The sequence below is a fragment of the Cynocephalus volans genome, chromosome 1, assembly GCF_027409185.1.
Source record: "Cynocephalus volans isolate mCynVol1 chromosome 1, mCynVol1.pri, whole genome shotgun sequence".
Classification (NCBI taxonomy): domain Eukaryota; kingdom Metazoa; phylum Chordata; class Mammalia; order Dermoptera; family Cynocephalidae; genus Cynocephalus; species Cynocephalus volans.
The window spans coordinates 230904733-230927912 of record NC_084460.1 but is presented as its reverse complement, the minus strand read 5'-3'; the positions used below and the strand labels follow the sequence as shown (position 1 = coordinate 230927912).

General features: G+C 32.9%; 1 protein-coding gene across 1 annotated transcript; it reads right to left on the bottom strand.

Moving 5' to 3' along the window:
• Nucleotides 1-370: 370 nt before the first annotated feature.
• GCA (grancalcin) lies at nucleotides 371-21768 on the bottom strand. Its single transcript, XM_063107201.1, has 8 exons — nucleotides 21602-21768; nucleotides 16622-16795; nucleotides 7984-8053; nucleotides 4825-4868; nucleotides 4391-4538; nucleotides 2217-2330; nucleotides 1823-1881; nucleotides 371-1174 (listed from the first exon to the last, which is right to left on the bottom strand). Exons 1-8 carry the CDS (start codon nucleotides 21626-21628, stop codon nucleotides 1148-1150), a joined length of 663 nt encoding a protein of 220 aa, XP_062963271.1. The 5' UTR covers nucleotides 21629-21768; the 3' UTR covers nucleotides 371-1147.
• Between the last annotated feature and the right edge of the window lie 1412 nt (nucleotides 21769-23180).

The following is a 23180-nucleotide window of genomic DNA, read 5'->3' as shown; positions in this document are numbered from 1 at the left end:
TGAAAGACTTGGGATATTCGCCAAAAAAGAAACTAAATTAATTATGACATTTTAAACTGGGGATTTTAAATGCTAAAGACCTGGTAATTCTGCTTTGTAATTTCCATAGTAATAGCCACTCAGAGGTGTTGCTGTGGTGTTACTTACCATTCTCAATACTCCACATTACACAAATGCACTCAAAATACTCACTTTATTAATGCTAAAACCACCAGCTAATGTTGTCAAATAAGTTAAATTTATCATTTCTGAACATTTAGAGTAGTATATTATTTTTTTAACTTTGTAAACAGTTCATATTATAAATTAACATCAATTTAGTTTAACAGAACAAATTTAAATATTGACATTACATTAAAAACACGTCATTTCCAAATAATCCAAATTTAGAGAAAGATGACATTCTAGGTTATCTATGTCTTCACAATGAAGTACAGTGTAGAAAGAAAAGGCTATGTTTATTAAGAACTTTTTTTTTCACAGAAGACAATAAAATATATAGAAGAAAAATATACATAGCAAAAAATAAAGAAGGAAAAACAATGCCTCCTGTAGTTTTATTTCACTACAGATTCGACTTAGGATAAATTTTCAGAAAGTACAATTTTCTTTTTCACAGGCAAAGACCCATAAGTTTCTGTTCTCTCATTATGTGATCAAGGAACAAATCCTATGACAAACATGGCACAAAATGCACTTTCCCTTCTAGATGACCCTCAAACACCAACAACTAAAAACAAAGTTTAAAAGTATAATTTGTAACCTTCAGATAAGTATAAATTAGTTTTATCTAGGCTTTCATAATTTGGCTTCTTATACAATCTATCTTGTAAGTATATTCTTCTAGGTTTATATTGTTAAAAATTAAGGCTAAGAACTGTTCACATCAATTAATCATATAACACTATTTTATGACAGTATACAGATATTTGTAAAATGATAACTTTTCCAAAAGCAATAATATCCCAAACCAAAAAACATTTCTTTTATTGCTTTGAATTGTGCACTAAAGTGAAAACATATAGAAAGGGAAGAGATTTGACAGGCAGGAAGAACATGCAAAAGCCCCAAGTTTTAAAGTAGGACAGTTCATTTCTTCCAAGCAAAAGAATTCACAGTATTTCTTCAGATTTTGAATTCTAGACATTCAAATTGCCATAGTGCCCTGCAAAAACTAATACATAAGTACAATTATTATTTGTTAACAATAAGATGGTTTCTAATTGTTTTTGATGAATTATATTGCATAAAAGCATTTTCATTAAGAGAAGAAACTTTAGAATTTTCAAGCTTGTAATTCAAGCCAGTATATACTAGTAGGGCAATACTGACCCTATAACTTTCATAAGTATAACAAAAACAAAACAAAAACCCTGAAACATTAAGCATATATGAAATACAACTTTCCCATAGCTTCAATTAAAAAAATACTGCAATGACATTAATATCTGAAGTGAGAAATAAATAGCTTCATAATCTGTCACAGATTAAAATTTCCTACCTCTCTTAGAGAAAAGGTCACCACAAGTAATCTACTCAATAAAAATAATGGTAGTTTTTGTCATTAAAAATGACTTGGAAAATGAATTATCCAAAACCTGTCATAAAACTTAAAAGAATATTTAGATTTAATATAAAATCAAATTGGTTGCCATTGGTACCAATATTGAATCTGTTCAGCTGAAAAATACAGCAAAAGAATATGGTCTATAAAATATATTATTTCCAGTGTTCATACCCAGGATCACCTAAATTTTTTTTTAAATTAAGAACACATGTGGAAGATAGTATAAATGTCAGAAGTATGAAGCAGTATACTCACATCATCATATACGAAATTCACAAACCCTTGCTGCAAGTAGTCTCTTCTCCTAAAGAAATCTTTAAACAAAAAAATTACTTTTCTTATTACAATTTAAAATCTATGGTTTCACATACTTGGTGTCCCCTAGTACAATAAAATGAATAATGTCATATTTAAGTTAATCTTAAGTGATTTAGATTACCAGGCAACTGAGATATGAAGAAAATATCCCCAAAGTGCTATAACAAATTTTCATTATTTATATTCCTAAATTTTTAAAGCCTTTAAACTCTGATTAGATTTACTAGTAAATAAAGGGAAAAAATACCTATTATAACTTGCTGAAGGAAACAAGAAACTATTCAGGAAAAATAGCTACATAATACTGTACCCATTTTTAAATGGTCAATACCTGTCAAAGCTCGCAGCTTCACACAGCAAGCAACATAATCATCAAAGAAGATTCTGCCATTCTTGCTATAACGTTTAACAATAGCAGTTAATGTTTGATGACTCAACCGATAACCTAAAAAAAAAGATTGATAAGTTAAAACTTCTAAAACTAAATACCATAAGAACACCACAATCTTGCTTTCTCATTAATGAAGTCATAAAATAACTTTCAAAATTCATTCCATAAAAATATATACAGTATTAGAAACAAAATACATAAATATTGAAACTGATCGAAGTCTTCATTATTAACACTAAGTGGTACATAAATTTATTACATTTTTTTTGTAATAATGTAAAAGCTAAGGGAAAAAATAAGTATCTGCTTGTGTGTTTATACTGTTTGATTTTGAAATAAAGTCTATAGTATTTCATAGGTTTTAACATTTCAATATATATTCTATAACTTTTTAGTTCTTAAAAAATAGCAAAGCAAAGATTATTAGTGATCTTTGCTATCATTCAAATCCTCTACTTGAATGTATTACTTGAAGATGTCTTACAGGTAAAGAAAATTTGAGGATCAACATGATTGCTCAAAAGGGGAAGGAATAGGAAAATGTTATTCCTTTTGTCTTATAACCATTATTCTATTTCTTTTCATGCTAAAATAATAACCATAACCTTCTTGCTATTTCACTATTTCTTTGGTTCTTTGCTATATGCCCGAGGTCTCCAAAATTTTTTGATTGTGCATTCCTACCAGTACAAATTTTTGATCATTCACTCCCAGTATATGTGCTTTAATTTAGTTTTAAATTCTATACATGTATTATGTTTGATTACTTGCATTTTAAAATATACATAAAAACTGAAATTTAAAAAGAATGGGATAAAAACAAATAGAAATATAAATTAATATATTCTATTTGCTGTACCTCTATTGATGGTCCTAAGCATTTAATGAGATGTGCACACTTTACTAATGAGATTGCTGGCCTACTATTGTTTTATAATACTGAATTCATAGATTTGGACTAATCCACTCAAAGGCAAAAGCAATATAAATAAACACAAAAGAAGAAAATTCGAAACATAGCTCTAATAAAATGTAACCCAGGAAACTTGCTAAAAATAAATGAAAGTAAAGTTATAAATTGAGAGAAGTAGTAAAAAATGCAAACTAATGTAACTATATGCAAATGTATTCTGAGCTTTCCATTACAGAGTTATGACCTGGATGTGATACTGATAAAATTCCCAAGATTTTCCCATAGAATTCTCAGCAACATAATTTGAATATTTTTAAATATATCTGAAGATCTTAAATTTGAATAATCCAAAATGCTTCTTTTTAACTGCTTATTTGAACTCTTTGAAGTCATTTCCTTTTTGCAAAAGATTATATTAATTTTCCAGCATTAGGCTAAACTAAAGATCAGGTTTAATCCACTTAGGTATTAAGGCTCTATAATTAAACAATACATATTTATATGGCCAAGACAATGCCAAACAACTAAATTAACATGTCTATTTATAAAACAAAACAAATCACTAGTTGGACTTCTTTAAATTATAATCACAAGGGTAAGAACAATTAAGAAAGGTACTGCATTAACTGTAAGCAAACTAAATACTATTGTATATTATCACTTTGGGGAAAAAAAGTACACCAAGAACTTTAGCTTATCAAAAGTATGATGAAAATAAAGTTACGTTCTTTTAAAATATTCTAAAATTCAAACTCACACTTTGAAGTATTTTGGTACCTACTATGTGTTCTGAATTATATAAGAAAAAAAAAACATGGTTTTTACTGCTCAAAAGCTAGACTATGATACAGAAACTTGTGATTGATAGAGATAAGTCTTTGCTCTCCCAAATTAGAGACCATATCAAGTTACAAAAGAATACATTGCAAGTGGTGAGTACTAAAAGTTGGAAAATTTAAATATACTCAAAAGCGGGAATCCAAAATGTGTGCATATATGGAAGATCATCATTTGAAAAAAACTATAATTAAAATGGTTTTGTTAAGGTCTTTAGTCAGAATCTACCTTGAAACCAAACTAGGAAACTACTGGTGGAAAAATACATCCCTTTATTACTTAGCAAATGGAAGAATTAATATTCATCTGATCAAAGAATAAGATGAACTGTATGATTTCTAAAAAAGAATTTTAATAATCTTACCCATAACAGCAATGGCTTGACTCAATTCATGATGCTCCACTGTGCCACTTCGGTCTTGATCAATAGTCATAAAGTTTTGCTTCCAGGCATTAAGAGCTGCCCAGAGCTCTCTGAATTCATTAAATCCCATTTTCCCTGTGTAATCTCTCTGACAGTTTTATTAACAAAAATAAATTTTGATACCTACTAGAATTTACCTGATGCCAAACTCCAAATCACTGACTAAAAATAAGTATGCTTTTGCAGAGTTAGCCAAATTCAGCATACGGATAGATTTCTGTATAAAAATGGAAAAGTCTAGAATTCAAACAGGATCTTACAAAGTATTTTTAAACTCTCTAGTTAATTACTATCATTTGTAGCTAACAACTGGCTTAATACTCAGAAAGCAATTACTCTATATTCTAGTATTTTCTGTTTTTATTCAAGGATACATCCAACATGGCAATCATAATTCTGCAAGTTTCCAAACTGAAGGCTGTAAAACATATTCAATATTTAAATTGGAGTTTGTCCAATTTTATCTGTATAAATTTATGACAATTTCTATTTTCAAAACAAAACCTTTAAAACCAGCCAAAAATATACAATCACCACAATCCACTAACTTTTATTGAATGTTAAACATCCACAGTAAAAAAAAAAAAAAGCAAACTAAAAAATTACTGACTTCAAACTACTCACACTTAGTGAGGGGATTAAGGTAATTAATATAAGTAATTATGAAATAGCTAAAAATTACTGTGATGGAGATGTTACCGGTGTTTAAAGCACTTGGCTTTGCCTGGGGCCTGCTTAAGTTTTCCTAACACAAATGACAAGTAGGGTTTAAGTAGAAGTTTGGTGTGTATTCAGAGATCACAAAAATTGAAGGAGTTAGAGTACATGTGAGGGAATGGCATATGGTGACTTGGAAAGGCAAATGAGGGCCAGATCATGAAACTCCTGAATACTACTCTAAAAAGGTCCGACCAATGTAAGTCACTGAAGTATTTTAAGAAGCAGACGAGAAATTCTAAAACGTCCATTTTGGAAACTTCAGTTTACAATGAATAGACTGTATGTTAAAGTTAGATGATACTGGAGGTAGGTAAATCGTTTGGTAATTTATTTCAATAGACCAAGTAAGAAAAGATAAGCATCTGAACTGCAGCAACTGTTTTTTCTTAGGGGAGAGGAAAAGAAAAGAAAGAAAAAAAAAATCAATTCAAGCTGTCTTAAAATCAGGGGTTATTAGAAATATTAAACACTTTCATATTTATAGAACTACAACTGAGAATCCACTAAATAACATTTCATTTCTCTAATCCTTATCACAACTACACTCAAATAGTATGCTGATTTACCTCAAGACTAATTACATTATAATCCTGATAAAGGAGAAGTTATGTTCAGTTAAGATTTTCACTTCCTCCCAACAATCCATTAGAATGCACAATAAACTGATTTTTTAAAAGGCATAAACCAGGGCTGGCTGGTTAGCTCACTTAAGAGAGCCTGGTTCTGTTAACACCAAGATCAAGGGGCCAGATCCCTGTACCAGCCAGCTGCCAAAATAAATAAATAAATAAAAAGCATAAACCATTAGAGAAAAAGAGAATGAGAGGAAACAAAGGAACAAAATTTGCAAGCTGGAGAGGTGACAGATGTGAGTTAACTAATCTACATCTGAGAAAATGGATTCCTGAACTTGCAATAAGAAAAGCTTAGAAGCAACTTAGTTATCTTGGAGAAGACATCAACTGTCTAAAAACTGTCAGGACTTCTGAAAATTGGTGTGAAGTTGGAAATTAAAACAGAAGACTGGCTGTCTATTTACAGAACATTTAAAGCCCCAAAGCCCGTCCCTGTCTCAGATTCAGTTGAATGGCTGCCACACCCAGGCCCACCCCAGCAGAAGTCTGGAGATTTACTCTCTGGACTGCAGGATACCAGGTCTACTAAAACTAAGGCAATTAAATGACAATTTACAGGACTTGAGGACCCTGCTGAGTCTCTCTCTCCTCCTTTCCAGGCAGAAGATCAACTGAAGAAACAGCTCAAAATGAAATCCCTAAAGATACACCCAGAGTTCCACAACAAAACTGCCCAACCAAACCACCATACTATACACTGAAGCCCTCAATCAACACCTAACCATGATTCAGAGCTTCTAATCAGCATTTTAGTTAAATATGAGCAACAAAGTATCAAACTGAGGAAAGCATCTAACATGAGATAACCAAAACAAACAAAAAGGGGAGGGCAATTTTGAGGAAACAAAGGTTATGTAGAAAGAAAAATAAATTAATGATCTCAGAAGGATAAGAGATCACATCCATGAAAAAAAGAACAGAAGTTCTTGAATTTTAAAAACGTAATAGCATGAATGAAAGACTCAGTAGAAGGTTTAGAAAATAAAGCTGAGGAATTTCCCAGAAAGTACAGAAAAAAGAGATAGAAGAGAGAAGATAGGAAAAGTTGAAGAGTGGTTCAAAGAAAAAGGCATTCCAGAAAGAGAAAATAGAGACTACATCATTGTAGAAAATTCCCCAGAACTAAAGCAAATGAGTTTCAGACAGAGTGCCCACTGAGTTCCCCACACAACTAGGCACTTCACTATGAAATTCCATAATACAGGAAAAAAAAGAGAAGATCTCACAAACTTTGAAAGTTAAAGCAACAATGGAGGCTAGAAGCAATGGAGCAATATCTTTAAAATTCTGTGTAAAAATGATTTGTAACCAAAAATTCTGTACCTGGCCAAATAATCAATCAATTCTAAAAGCACAATGAAAGCATTTTCAGACATATAAGGTCTCAAAAATTCACCTCTCAATTACTCTTTCATTAAGAAGCTATACAACAAGATATTTCATTAAAATAAGAGATTGAATTAAAAAAGAAGAGAAACAACAACAGATGGAATAAAGGGGAGATCTAATTCAAGAGAGGACAAAGCTAGCTCTAGAGTGATGGTGAAGGAATGCCAGAAGGACAACTATGCATGGAAAATAGAGCACATCAGGAAGCTCTGGGATGATAAGATAGAATGCCTGACAACTATTAACTTCAGAAAAGGCAAAAAGATAAAAAGGAAAAGTAATCATACATTATTACAAGACACAACTATGAACAGCATTTAGATAGTAAAAAATAAGCTAACTACCAATTAATGACCTAATTAAAATTACTATAAAACTACACTGGAAGGATGGGAGAGTGGGAAGTGTTCCTGTGTGGCATGCAGAGAGCGGTGCATTTAAGCTCACCTTCCATAGCAGGATATCAATTGATAATAATTAAAAATGAAAAATCAGTAGTGAGAAAATCATACTATTTTGAGATATGGAAGCAAACTTCAAAAGAACCAGCTACAGAAAAAGTTAAAAGAAATCTCCTCTATGAGTGGTCTATATTGGGGAAGACAAGAATGTACAATGAACAGTTATTTTCATAACAAGATTTGCAGAATTATTTGACTCTTCCAACTACGTGAATGTATAACTGCAATAAAAAAATTTTTTAAATATTGTTTAAGTATAGGGACAAAAAAGTTAGAACGTGAATTTACTATTCCAGTTTTAACAAGAGGGGAAAAAAAGAGATCTCACGAGAATAAGTTCCACTAATTCCAGACTGTGTCAAACACCTCTGAAGTTCTTCAGCATCCACTTCACCATCCTGTTTAAAAAATAATTATAACCTGATTTAAGGCACAGTTGTATAAAAATATATTAAAATGTCATGTGTTCTAGGTCAATTGAGAAATATGCATTCTTTAAAACACTGTTATCAACTTCAAAATTCTGGAGATTTATTGACAGTAAAGGCATGTTACAGAACACCATAGAATATGAATAATTTTCTATACTTCTGAAAATATAGCATAATCCCTCTGTCCTATAATAGTTCTGTTAAAAGAAAAACTTAAGACAAATTAAATTTAACAGAGTTTAATCAAGCAAAGAATTCACCAATCAGGCAGCCAACAGAACCAGAATAGGTTCAGAGCAACTCTAGGGCTACCACATGGTCAGCTAAGATTTATAGACAGAAAATGAAAAGTGACATACAGAAAACAGACGTGAGGTATAGAAACAGCCGGATTGATTAAAGCTGGACATCTGTCTTATTTGAACATGGTTTGAATAGCTGGCTGCCTGTAATTGGCTGAGACTACACCACTTGATACAAAGATTAGGTTATGGTATGCTTACACATCGAGTTAGGTTACAATTCACTACGTCTGAAGAAACCATTAGGCCAAACTTAACAGTTCAAAATAATATCTTTTGAAAGCCGTACCTTTATTTAAAATAGTTCGAAAAATGCCTAAAATGTGTTCAGAAAAGTCTCAAAAACTTTCTGCTCATGCCCATTTGGGGGGGGGGGGGCGGGGATTATTTCTAAAGAATACTGATGCTTTAACAGGAAGAGGAAAATAACTTTTCACCCACCACTACCAATTGTAAAATTTTAGAACCCCTGTATTTTGTTGCCATTCTTCTGGTAATTGCCCAAACATTCTTGTTTAAACTTATTATGGGAAATAAAACATTTTAAATGGAAACAAGAAATCACAATGGAAATGAAAGAGAAATGGAACGTTTCAGTACCTCATTCTGTTTTCTACAAAAATACAGAGTAAAGTAGTTCACTTGAAAACACCACATACATTGGCACAAAAGCAAAACAGCAGCTATGAAAAAGGATCAAGGGGGCAAATTTAAAACACATGCTTCATAAGAGACCCAAGAAACAACAAAAAAAGCTTTTACAAACTACTTCTAAGAATTATTATGAACACTCATATTCTAATGGATCTTTGTTAAGGAACTCCTTTTTAAAAATGCAGTAGTTCTAAAAGGAATTAATACTGAGAAGCACTTTTCTCATTGGACCATCATATGGTATTCCCTACTCAAAGTATCTAAGTGTTCCCTTGTCTGTCATACATATTTTGGGGATCTTGCTTACTAAATTTTAAATTCTGTAGTTAGAAAATTATATTTTAAAAAATTATTATTATTATTAGTCATATTCTTAGATTGAACACTAGGTTAGAAAATTTTTCCTCAAATTATAAAGACTTTAGAAGAACTCTTTGGCATGTTTTATTTAACCAACAATTACCTACCTCCCTATTATAAGTCCTGACGCAAGTGTTTCAAACCATTATTATATTTCAAGACTCTTTTTAAAACTTCAAACATACTTCTAAGGTGTCTGGGGCAGAAATCAACAGTAAAACACCTTATCAATTAAGTCAACAGCTGCCACTGTCAATACCATCTCAGTGAAATGATGAACAGAAATGCCAGGTTTCTGTCAATTATTGCAGACAAAATTTTAAAAGATTATCTTTTACAAATTATTAAAACAGAAGCAAAGGTAGGAAATGGCTTTTCTTTCATTTTAATTAGAAAATGTCTTCAAGTACACCGAAGGTAACATGGTTACAAATTATTTTTTTCTTTAACTTTTAAGTGAGAAAATGGTATCCTACCTGAAGATTAATGAAAATTGCCAAACTCATTCACAAAAATAATGTGTTGTGAGGACAACAGGCTCAAACTAAAAACTTTCTAGAAAAGAGAAATTTGAATTTACTAAAAATTTAGACCAATCTAATTAAAATGAAGGAAAACCAATCCTGCATGGTCTGATGGTATCTTCTATATAAGTCTGAGCTTCTTTGTAACATTTCAAATGAAAGTTCACTTAGCCCATAGAGGACATTTCTCTAAATTCTATACTTCCAGAGACACAGAAGAAGGAACCCTGAAGGATACAGAGGTTCTTTTGTAAAGAAAGAACACAGTTAATAGAGGAAACAAAGTTGAAAAAATTGATGGTTCAAAAGACAGAAAAAGTCATTATAAAATTAGAGTTTAAAAATATAAAAAAATAATTTAGGGTCTTCAATCTTTTCAAATGAAATGGAAAGTAAGGAACATGTCTTACTATTTCCTCTCCCAAAAAATAAAACAGAACTTTAAACTCTCCAGGTGTCAGATTTCTACCTGCCTGTTTATCTGCACTGGCCCATGCTTTCTTCACCCACTGCTCAGCATGGATACAAGGTGAATGACAGTCTGTTTATATGTCATGTAATTCAGAAATGAATGTGTATTCTTCCTATGAAAAACTAAGCTTATAATTTTACCAGAGTTGAGAATTACATGCTATAAAATTAAGGTAATTTTTCATTAAATTCCTTAAAAGGTACCAGAGTAGTTTGTTCCGATCTTTTATAACCCTTCATCTTATAAAACTTTTATGATAGATATGAGTAAAGTTGAAATATAAAATCCTTTCCCTCAAGTTGAGTTGTTCTATTAAATTCTTCAGTTTATCTTCTAAAAACAATCAGACTAAAACATAAGTAAACTGATCCATATTTCAAGATGTTACAAATGTAAAATAGTCATGTTAAATCAAATAGGCTTTATAGATGTAGTGGAGTTGATACAAAGGTGAGGCAAATAAGGTGAGTGGTACAGGCACAGGGTCAGAGCCTATATTTATTTAAAAATAAATATACATTGGATATATATTGTTCATCATTGACTTCTTGCATTAATTTCAACTTTTTAAAAATATCACAGTAAAGCTTTATTTATCATGATTACTGAGTTTTAAAAAACCCCTTAAAATTTGCATCTGAGGCAATTCTCTCATTTGACTTACCCTATCCTGACCTTAAGTCACAGAGTAATACAATAACACTTAAAGGTTATGCCAGGAGTTTAGGTTAGGGGACCTTCTACGGCAACTAAAGAAAATAATTGTGAGAGAAAATATATATTTATTTCTCTAATTATATCTGAGGCCCATCTGGCTTTATTGGAAGTTTCTATTTTAAAAAGTGTATGAAGCTAAATTATATATAACAAAATTCCAACCCTAATTGTGTTTGGTTATATAGAAGCATGTAGAAGTAAAAACTAGGAAGTACAGGGAGAACAGATCTGCAGTAGGAAAAATAGTTTGCTTCGGAGGACTTCATGACACTGGGACGTGAGTGTCTAGTTGCTTGAACTGGGGAAGAGGGATGGGACTCCCTGCTCATGAAAGGAAGCAAAATGAAACAGGACAAACAAAATATACTGCTGATTACTGCCAGAGGATATCACTTCTGAGAAGCTGAAGGTCTGCAGAACTAAAATGCTAAACTAAATTGCTCCTCACTTGCTGATGCGATCTGCAATACTACCACCAGCCTAGATAGATTTCCAAACTATCATGAAATCTGATTCTGGATACAATCCAGGTGGGGAAAATCACAAAACCACTAGATAGACATGGGTGACATGGGGAGAGAGAGGAATGACATGGAAGGAAACAGAAAGAAGGAAGGAGAAAATAAAAACTTCTTTTTAAATAAGTTTACAAATCAAAATTCCAAAATAGGAGAAATCTAATGTTCAAAAAGACAGCCAACAAACATCAACTGTCAACAGTTTTAAAACAAATTCACACAAGATAAAATTAATCTTATAGAGCAATTATTAAAACAAGTACATTAAGAAAATATAAAGAGATAAATGAGTTAATAACTTCTACTTAGGAAGAATAAGAAATTCATTCATTTAACAAATATTTATTCAGTAACTTACTATGTGCAAACACCATTCATCAGATGCACTAGGTATCAGTTCCCAAAAGAAATTCCTCGCCTTTATATGGCTTACATTTAGTGGAGACAATAAAGCAAAAATTACATCAGATGGTAACAAGTGCTAAAGGAAAAAATACAGCAGGGTAGAGGTGATAGGAATTCGGGCATGAGTACTGTGGAGGAGGGTGAGGAGGCAAATGTTATTTTATATAGATGGTGAAGGAAAGCCTCACTGGTAAGGTGAATGTAAGAAAGACATAAGAAAGATAAGGAACAAGCTGTGCAGATATCTGAGGGGAAGAGAGCTCTAGGCCTCAGCTAGCCACTTGCCACATGTTCCACTGAGCTCTAGAAACATGGCTAGTCTGAATTATGATGTTCTATAAGTTTAAAATATACACTAGATTTAGAAGATTTACTAACAAGAAAAATGTGAAATATAATAATTTTTGTTGACATGTTAAAATGTATTTTTTATTGATTGGATTAAACAAAATATTAAAGTTAATTTTACCTAATTATTTTTACTTTTTTAAAATGAGCTACTTGAGATTTTAAAATAATATATATGGTTTGCACTTGTGGCTCCTATTATTTTTCTTTTGGACAGAGCTGCTCTAGGCAAAGAGAACAAGTACAAAGTCCAGAAGATGTTCTTGGTGATGCTATAATATTTAGCTATTCACCTTCGGCACTTCCTTCCCTTATATCATTATCATTTCCTAAATTTCTATCCAGACAGAGATCTTCTCAGTCAGTGTCTAAGTTTCATTCATCTTTGCATTCCCAGACCCTAGCATAGTATCTAGTACAAAGAAGCCTTGTTGTTTGGTAGAATGAAGATAATTACTGTTGGTTCTTGGCTAAACTGTAGTAATTTTTGACCATGTTCATTTACTACTTCAGAAGGTTGAAAATATTAAAATTTCTTACTCAAGCGTGGATTACATTTACAAATCTAAAATCTAACATAATGAAATAAATTCTATTTTACATGTGCTTTTTACAGAATTTCTGGAGTTAGAAAAACAACCTTAAGAGCTTTGCTGGAAGTTATGAATCACTGTCAGAAAGCATTCTCCAATATACTACTTCATAGATTTTATGAAAACATGCTATCTTAATTGACTGACTGATAAATAAGCAATGCCTTCCTAAACTGTATGAAGAAAATCCAAGTGATCCTTTTGGATATTTTTACCTACAGTTGGAGTGCTGATCATGATCAACTATATAAACTACCAACTAAATTAGGTAGCATTAGTGGTAGAAAACTGAACTTTCTAATTAAATAATAAGAGCTTTAGGTAATTAATAAAAGATCAATTGCTACTGGTTAGGCTGATGGGCAGCAAGATTTTGAAATGATGTCCAAGTTCTAATACTATTTGTTCAGTTACTTAAACTGAGTCTCTACTTACTTATCTATAATACAAGGGCACACGCATCATTCCTACCTCATTGAGTTGCTGTGTGGAAAAACAGAAAATTGAAAAAAATGTACACACTAAAGTTGTTGGTATTGTTGAAATGCATGTGTGTGTCTATGAAAGCAGAAACCAGAATTTCCTAAAATCAACTAATGATTGAATCATTACTGTTCAGAAAACTTCATCCCGTAAATATGAACACTGCAGAAATGTTTGAATGGATATTTCTCATAGGGCATCATTAATTATGAAGCTCATTAAAAAAGAAAACAGCTGCAGATATGAGTTTAGCAGTTGGGTTCTATAACTAGAATGTGTATGCCTGGTATTACACATGATCCCCCAAAGCTAGGTAGAACTCAACATATGAGAGAATGTAGTCTAAATATTTAGACTAAAATTAAAAATGGAATAGTTAGCGCATCCATTCGAACCATCTATAGAATGATTAATATATTCCTAATACTTATCTGACAGGTAAGGCAGAATATGACAAGGGCCCTGATCTCCCAGAGTTTACTTACTCAAAAGCACAAGATTGAAAATTTAAGGAAAGTATCAAATAGTACAATCATAGCAAATTTAATGCTGATAATTATAATGCTGAAATAGTTCAGAAATCAAAAAAAGTCTCCATATGTATGTCCAGTTCCTATGTTTTAAGTTGTAATTTTATAAAATGGATTTATTACATAGTCAAGCAGAGAAACAGACTTATTCCCAGTAATATACCATGTAAGAGTTCCTTAAAAATAAGTATGCTATAATAAATGTAACAGGATTTCATTTACCTGCAATCAACAGAAAATATTATTAAAGAGACTTTGGTGAGTGTTAGTTTCTACCAGAGAAGAATAGGGAAAGGAGGTTATAAATGGAATTGGGGTAGCCAAAACAGAATGTCTGCCACATATAATAATTCTGTGTATATCCTCTACTCCTAGAAAAGCGTATTGGACCTAGTGAACACTCAAGTGAATAAAAAATGAATGTAAAATGTTATCAAAGTTCTATGAAAGTCTACCTGCTTCAATAAATCCTTCCTACTATAAAACAAAATAGATATAGACCGTAACTAAGACTCAAGAGTGAATTTTTGTCTCTGCTCATTAGTCTGGTATTTGAACCCATTCTGCTGTTTTCCTAACCTTTTCCTGATCTGTTTTACCACCAAGCCTCTCCCAGAACCATTCACAATTTAAAAATCTCCTTTTTGATACTCTCCCCAAGTTAATTAAGGTGATTTACATGTAGATCCCTTTTTCCAAATTCTTTCTGGTCCACAGTCTCCAAGCACCAACCCACTGTATTCCATAGACATAGAAAAGCTTTTATTTCCCCCCCAAATTGTTAAACACATAAATTAAATATAGTGAGAACAAAATATCTCATGACAGTGCTCCCAAATGCTTCATTAACGACCACGACTATCTTAATTCATCACTCTTCTAAGTACTGTGTACAAAAACACAAATATAGCAGGATCTACAACACATACTAAAGCAGCAATAAAAGACAAGCTCAATTAGTTCAACAAAAGGAGACAAACACCAATACACCTTCTTTTTAATTCTTTAATATATTTAGAATTAATGCTGATGTACAGTATGGGTTGAGGATCTAAATTTATTTTTAGATATACTGTTAATTATTTCAGGATAGTTAATTAAAGAATTGATATAAAATGTTATCTCCACCACATACTGAATTCAGAGGTAAGTCTCTGGGCTTCCTGATCTTTTGTATTATATGTTTATTCTCACATTATAACCACACTATCACTATCACACTATTACTATTATAACTGTATCATTTTATTATGGTTCATTTATATAATTATGATATATTTCATTATGATTTAGTATTTCTTCTCAAGGTGTAGTCTACTAGATAAACTTTAGAATCATTTTGGCAAGTGCCAAAAAGAAAAAAACATAAAAGGAAAACCTTTACACACTTGATTCAAATAATATTACATTATTTATTAGTTAATTTGGAAGAAACTAGCATCTTGTAATATTGTATTCTTTGCAATCTTGAGTATTTACACCAATCCTTTTATGCCAAATGCAATTAGTAATTGATAAAAATGAGTATAATACATATCCTATTTACTTAATTTCAATTGAAATTTCCCATAAAATAATGTATATAAAATCACTTTAAAAAGAATAAATTGTGGTATAGTATTGCAGTTCCATAGGAGTAAAAGAATAAACTTCACCAACCACCACAATAATCACATATTGTCACTAACAATTCACCCTGAGATTTCATGTACCTGAATTGGCAGTCTCAAACTTCCCTGTTGGTCAAAATAAAGTCAGCCTTTAAATTTTTATTTAAATTTATTAGAGACTAATAACATGCCAGGACCATACCATGACCTTAATACAATATTCTCTTTAATGTTTAATTAAAAACAGAAAAATAAATGGCAGCATGATTATTTTGATAACCTGTTTGGAAAATTTACCTGCTATATAAAATCAAAATTACTATAAATGACTTAATTCATCTGTTAAAAAAAAATAACTTTCCAACTTGAATAAATTTATGACATTCTGAAATGGTTTCCTATCATACTGTTTTACATACTTACATTTTAACTAAGTTTTTATGGGTATGATGCCAAGTTAAAATACTGTCCCTTGACTAATTTTTCTAAAAATGTCTTACCTTCCTCTCAAATGTCCAATACTCATCTTTGCCTGCTATAAAAGGGTGTTCAGGCTGAATGTACTTAGCTTTGTAATACCAATCATTCGAGAAGAGTATGATACTTCTAAATGCCAAATACAGTGAAGGAAATAAAAAGATTTAAGTGATAGAAAAAAAGATAACATTATAATACATAAGTTTTGATGGAGCATTTAATTACTAGTAAGAAGAGCCCCTTGTAGAAGAGTTTCAGCCAGGGAAGCATACTAGGTAACAATGAATCAAATCTTCCCATTATGAAAATCTGTTTCCTCTTTTAGTCCAATGAACAATGAGACAGGCATCAAACTGACAAAATTTTGAAATGAAATAATTATGACTATGCTCATCTCTGATCGTAGGAAGATTTGTCTAAATAAGTTTTAAATATAAATTTCATATACATTTTAAATGATACACTAAGTAAAATAGTTGACATTTCTTTTTAATAAGTTCTTTTTAAAAACTAACATTTGTGCAATAAATTTAGCATCTCACCTGTCCAGCAACAGCAGTGAAGTAAGTCCACATGGGGTCACCAGCTGAGGAATAACTATCTGAATATGCCTGGTATCCAGGGTAACCCCCAAGGAGCATGTCTGGACCTGTACCTGGCACTGGCTGTCCCATTTGCATCTGCATTCCTGGCATATGACCACTAAAATTTCCAAACTGTAAAAGTGAAAAACAAGGTTATTAATACAAACATGGTTTATTATCCACTAAAAGTTGGTTTAAAAGAAAATACTAGAAGTCCACTGAAAAGTAAAAACAGAAATAGTTACCAAAAGCTTCCAAACTTAACTACCGCAAAAGATTTAATAATAAAATGCTAATGTCCTAGATTAAGACATAATTCAATTTATTAACATGTTACCCAGCAGTAAAAAAAAAAAAAAAAAAAAAAAAGTATGAAAGAAAAAGGAAGTCTCTAGCCTCTACGAACTTAATCTAACAGAAGAACATGAGGCACAATTTTAAAAAGTATTTACTACCATCGTTGAAATAAACAAAAAGTAAAAAATACAAGATTTCACCTACAGTAAAACTAAGAAGTATACCACAAGACATGTACTTAGAATACATGGCAAATACAATGGAACTAAACTAATCATGGGAAATTGCAAAGAGCTGAAACACCTTCACCAGAAAAGATTTTTTTAAAAGACGACAATGAAAAGATCAATAAAGTAGTAATTCCAATAACAGTCCTCTTCAAAACTAATGAGAGTAAGAATAACAAGAAGAATACCAATATTAAGAATAGGCAGCTAAAATAAATATTTGAGGGCTTTTTATATCAAAAGTACTATTCTAACTATTGTCCAGATATTATGTCATTTGATTTTCCTACAGCTCCATGAGGTATGAAAGTATTACGTCCTTTTTGCAGTTGGAGACTTGAAACTTGAAGGGGTTTCCTGAATTGGTAAAGGTCAAATAGCTAGTAAGAAGTAGACCATGTATTTAATTATAGAATCTGACCCCAGAGGCTATATACTTATTTCCTGCTATGGCTATGGTTTCCTTCTTTTCACTTTCATACTTGGTATACATTTTTAATACCTTATAAGGGTATTTTACTATATATATATATATATATATATATATATATATATATATTTAAATAAGTCCAGAAGAGAGAGAGGTATCTAGATTGTTCATTATTCCACTTTGAACAGAAATCTTCTTGGCTTGCATTCTTAAAGAATGAGCAAAAATTGCCAGAAGGCAGAAAGAGAAAAAAGTTACAAGTATGAGGGGGAAAAAAAGACAAAATGTAGGAGCCTACAAATAGTTCGAATAGTTGCAGCATAGGATGTGGTAAGGGCCGAAGTATGGATGAAATACTGAAAGCTCCAGGAAATGAGTTCAAGGAGGTGGTCAAAATCAAATTCTGACACAATGAAGTATGAGAAAGGAAACTGTAAATATTAAAACAGGATATACTGGATGAAAAACCAGAAATAATTCTTTGAAAAGAAGAAAAGAGGCTAACCAGAAAAGGACAGGCCAATTTCAGGAATAAAAAAGGAGGAGAGAGGAACAAAAAGAATTTGAAAGAAATATTTATTTCATATATATAAACAAATATATATATATAAACAAATGCAACAGGCACTTTTATACCAATATATTTGAAAGTATAGATGAAACGGGACTTATAAAATTATATAAATTACAAAAACTGACTCGAGTGGAGAAAAAAAATACCCTTCTAATAATGACATGCCAGAATAATTTGATGTACCCTAACACTGAAAAGAATAGGTTCAATAAAATATTATTTTTAAATCACCTTAAGAGTACTGATGGGGGAAACTTCCAGGCTAGTATTTGAGGATAAATCTAAATAAACACAGTGGTAAAAAGATTAGCAAAACTCCCAAAGCACCTTTTGCTCTGAGAGCATGTAACAGTAACAAAAAGCTGGGCTTTGGTTTCAAGGTCTGCAAGAACATGGAGGGCAATCGAAGCCTAGAAGATAACCAAAAATTTAAATTTAAAGCTTATTGGAGACCCTCCTCACCTTAAGCCTAAGAAGAAAAACTGAAAAACTTCTTCATGAAAAGAGAGGCCAAATTAAAGGGAAAAGTTAATGTAGAGATGTACCAAAAGACTGGCTATGGACTCTCTACTGTAGCATCTCCATTTGTATCTTGATGGACAAACATGTGTTTTGTAATCAAAGTCAGGCAAGCAATATTATATGAAGAATCAATCTGTCCTTAGTAATAACCTTCTATCTATCTTCCCTTCATGTTTTACAGCACTGACTTTCCCAAATCCAACAATTTGAGAGCCCGGTGGTCAGTTTAAAGACGGTTGCAAATTATTGGCCACCCCACCCATCCAAAAGTAAAGGCTGTTTCTCTACTCCCTTGAATTTGGGCGGGGCCTGTGTCAGCTTTACCTAGTAGAATACAGTAGAAACGGCACCATGTCAATTCCAGGCTTAAGACTTTAAGGGGACTGGTAGCTTCTGTTTCTCTCTCTTAGAACATGGCCACCATGCTATGAAGAAAAGGAAGAGCCATGTGGAAGGGCCCAGGAAGAGGAGAACTGGGGCCCTTGGCCAACAAAGTTAATCCCTAAAAAACAGTTTATTTAAATTAATATTTCCAGTTGTCTTCTTTACAGTTTCAAGCGAGTCAAAACTGGTCATTAGATCATCCTTGTTATTACCTGGTAATGTAACTGAAGAAAAGTTTGGACAAAGTGTCAGCTATGTCATTTGTTCTTTAAACATTGGCTTCCTAACCTTAAAAGAATTTTGAAAAAGTATATCTATTTTCTCATATTTTATGTTGACATGTAGTTTTTATTGTGGTTTAAACAGTTATAAGGAATGCAATGCCCAACATATTGTTAATATTGACATTTACAAACAAAGTTTTACATCACTCTTTGGAAAGTATACTTTGCCATCTACACACTATAATGATCTGATACCTCCTCCCACCCATTTTTAAAAAGATATGAAAAGGCTCTTCTGAAACATTTACAAATTATACATTTTTCTTTCTACTCTTTGAACTCATTTTTTATTCTATTTCTTCCATGAACACCTCATCTGTGTAAGTTTTTTATGCTTAAAATGTATTTTTATGCTTGAAAGTACTTGATGACCCTATCATCTTACTTACAATAAAAATATGAATAGAAATTGAAATTTTAAATTTTGTTTTATTTCCTGTGATCAAAATGAGAAACAAGGAAAAAAACTTCCTTTAGCTTGAGTTATAATTTTTATTAGTATGAATTAGTAAAAGGGAATAACACAATTTTGTAAATAAACAAAAAAATAAAATTTATTAGGAATGTTTCTCCTAAAGGGATGAATCATGCACTGAATTAGATAAAAGTATGCTATCAAAACAAATTGGTCCAGCAACTAACATTTTATATATATATATTTTAATATAATAAACACTAGTTAGGTGTGGATTGACTAATTAACATGATTTATAAAACAGTTTTAACTATCTCATAAATATACTCTGAGTAAAGAAATCATGTACGTTTCACCCTAAATTTTATGTAATGTATCTTAAAATATTTCCATTACACTAATAAGAATCAGTGTAACTAATCTATATTGCTTCTGATGTCTGAGGATGCTTTCTTTCCAGCTACTAATGATGAGCATGAAAATAGCTACAAAGAGCTAGTTAAGTTTAAATAAATGGGAAAGGGCATTTAAATGCTCAAACTGAATGCAGATGTTCTTTTTACTTTGCTCTTGTGGAACTCTCCATCAAATGCAAGCACTCTGACAAAAGTGAGGTAAGGAATCAGCAAACTTTACGAATTAAAATTTATTACTCTCACCACTTACTCTACCATATATAAATTCGCAACATCTCAATAGGAGTAAAAACAGTATGTATCTAACAGCAAACTTCAACCTAATAAAAATATATATAGAAGGTAGCAAAATTTTAAAAGCCCCATGGTCTATGCTACTTTGACTTATTTTATGAAGGAGACTTTACCTTCCTTAGGCACCTTAAACTTCTTTAGTAAATTTAAGGATTGATGAGGGGTAGACACTGTAAAGTGGAAGATGCAGGGGGAATTCAGGCAAATTTTCAAGGAAATAAATTTTAGTAATGTGTATGTGTAAAAGTTGAGGGCCTGGAAATTCATTACCTTAAAAAAAAAAAAAATCCCCACAATACTCCCAGGGGTAGGAGTAACTCCTCTGAAGACCACTACCATATGCCAATGTCAAGTCATATATTAAAATTAGTAAAGCACAATTTCTCTTTTTAGGTAAAAACAAATAAAAATAAAAATAGAAAATACATTCTCTTCTACCCACACCCCAATGGATCATCCCGCATGCCCACCTTGTTAACACAAAGTGTGCTCACCCCACTTTGGAGATCACTGACATAAATACTGAAGGTTGGGTTCCTTTATAAATAGAAGGGGCTAGCCACCAGAATACTACGATTACAACTTTCAAAGGTGGTGTAGGATAAACAATTACAAAAGAGTAACCTTCCCCGCCTGGGGGGGGGGGGGGGGGAAGTCTATTAGAACAGATTGCCCTTGGTACAACAGTAAAGATAAAGAGACATTTAGAGTATAACTTAATTTATTCATAAGCAACTTAAAGAACAAGAAGTGGTCAGAAAATTCAGAAAGAGGAACCCTAACAAAACTGTGAGGTACGGCTACACCACAAAAGATTACCAGAACAAGAAAAGGGCGCTTTGTTCCACCATCCCAGGAAATAAATTTCTACACACACATCACATGCTCGATTCCACAAGGACGTTCCTTAGGGGTCCTCAAGGACCGGAACCTGCAGCTCTGTTCAGGCGAGGATCCGCCCCTGTCCCGGCACCACCGAGAACTAAACACGGGGGAAAGCAGCAGGGGCCGAGGGCGGATCCGGCACGTTGGCACCGCCCGCAGTGGCGCCACACCCCGCGAGGGCGGAGGCTACGCGAAGCAGCCGGGACTCACCCCTCCTCCGTATCCCGGGTAGGCCATGACGAGCCGAGCGAGCGTCACCTTTCCAGTCAGCGTCCGCGCTGCTGGGAGAAAGGTTCAGGTGCAGGTGCAGCTGCGGCTGAGAGACTTGCCGCGCTGTTCACGCCTCCGAGCCGCCCCGCCCGGAGTCTAGCCTCGCCCTTCCCGGTTCCGATTGGCTGAATTCCGCCTTTCGGGGCCCACACTACTGGAGCTCGCCCCTCCCCGGGGTCTAGTCCCACCCTTCTCGGCTCGGATTGGCTACATCCGGTCCCTCGGGGCCCAGCCTGTCCCGGCTGGGCTCTGATTGGCTCGCTCAAGTTCTCGCGCGTTCTCCTACTAAGCCCCGAAGAAACCTTTTCCAATTTAACTTCCCACCCACTCTGGAAGGGTTCGCTAGGCTGTCGTTCCGGAAGTGTCTTTGCTCCCTGGAAATCCCAAACCCTCCGCTCCGTGACTTCTTTTAACCCACGTTTCAGCTCTTTTGAGCTGGACTTCAAATGCACATCAGTGAATTTCAAAAGTTGCAGACATTTGCTTTTGTGTAGTGTTGATGTCAAATCAAAACTTTGAAACCATGACCACGCTTGTGCCACAGAGAGTGCTTCTATGCTAAAAACCCATTTAACGCCAAATTTTACGAAAAGGTTATTTGTAGTATGGTAGATATGATGAACACAGCTGTCAGATTTAGTGATAGAAAACAGGGTATCTAGTAAAATTTGATTTTCAAGTAAATCATTTTAGTATAAGTATGTCCCAAATATTGCACAGAACATGCAATTATACTAAAAAAATTTTTTTTTGCTGTTCATACGCTGATAACATACAGAGCGTCCTGTATATTATCTGGCAATCTTCCCAGTGACTCAGCCTTTGGGCAAACTCCTGAGACGTACCTCTGAATTATATATTAATTATACATACCGAGAGAAAAGCTTGGTTTTCGTCATTCGGTGAAAAGTTGAATGTTCAATTACTTTGGTTTACTAAATAATAACAATTGATAATTCTGCTTTTCTCTGGAACTCAAATGAATTTTGTAATTAGGCTTTAAAAAGGACAGGACAAAAATATAAACAAAAAGACCAGGATGATGTTTTGAGTTATCTCTGAAGGATGAGACAAGGGCTAACATGTTTTTTAAAAATAAGACTTCCAAAAAAGTGTTGACTATTAGCAGAGGAAATGAGCCTTGCAGAGCTGAGTAACTATTGCTCAGCTACACTGCAGAGGAGGAACATGTTGGGCCCCGTGAAACGCAATTTTATCAGAAAGAGGCAGAGAGGAAGGAAGATTGCTAATGTAGAAGCTACTCTTGAGAAAGCGTCTGTTAGTTCCTCTAACACAATAAGAGATATTTTAACAATAAGTTGTTGGCTAAATTGTTTAATTATTTACATAAATAAATAGAGGGGGACGGGGGACGGTAAAACCTATTTGACATGAGGAGAGAATGGATAGCTCTTTTAGGCATCTAGTGATAAAGCTTTAAAAAGCAGAGCAAATCATTGCAGTTTTATTCGAACTGATTAACTACATATTCAAAGATGTAGTTAGATGCTTAGAAATG

Excerpts from the sequence above, each read along its gene's own strand:
- GCA (XM_063107201.1), bottom strand. The coding sequence starts at position 21,628 with ATGGCCTACCCGGGATACGGAGGAGGG. Across the intron at positions 8,054-16,621 it reads TCACTGCTGTTGCTGGACAG|GATGGTGAAGTGGATGCTGA; the intron begins GTGAGATGCTAA and ends TTTTTTAAACAG. Across the intron at positions 1,882-2,216 it reads GAAGCTGCGAGCTTTGACAG|ATTTCTTTAGGAGAAGAGAC; the intron begins GTATTGACCATT and ends TTTTGTTTAAAG.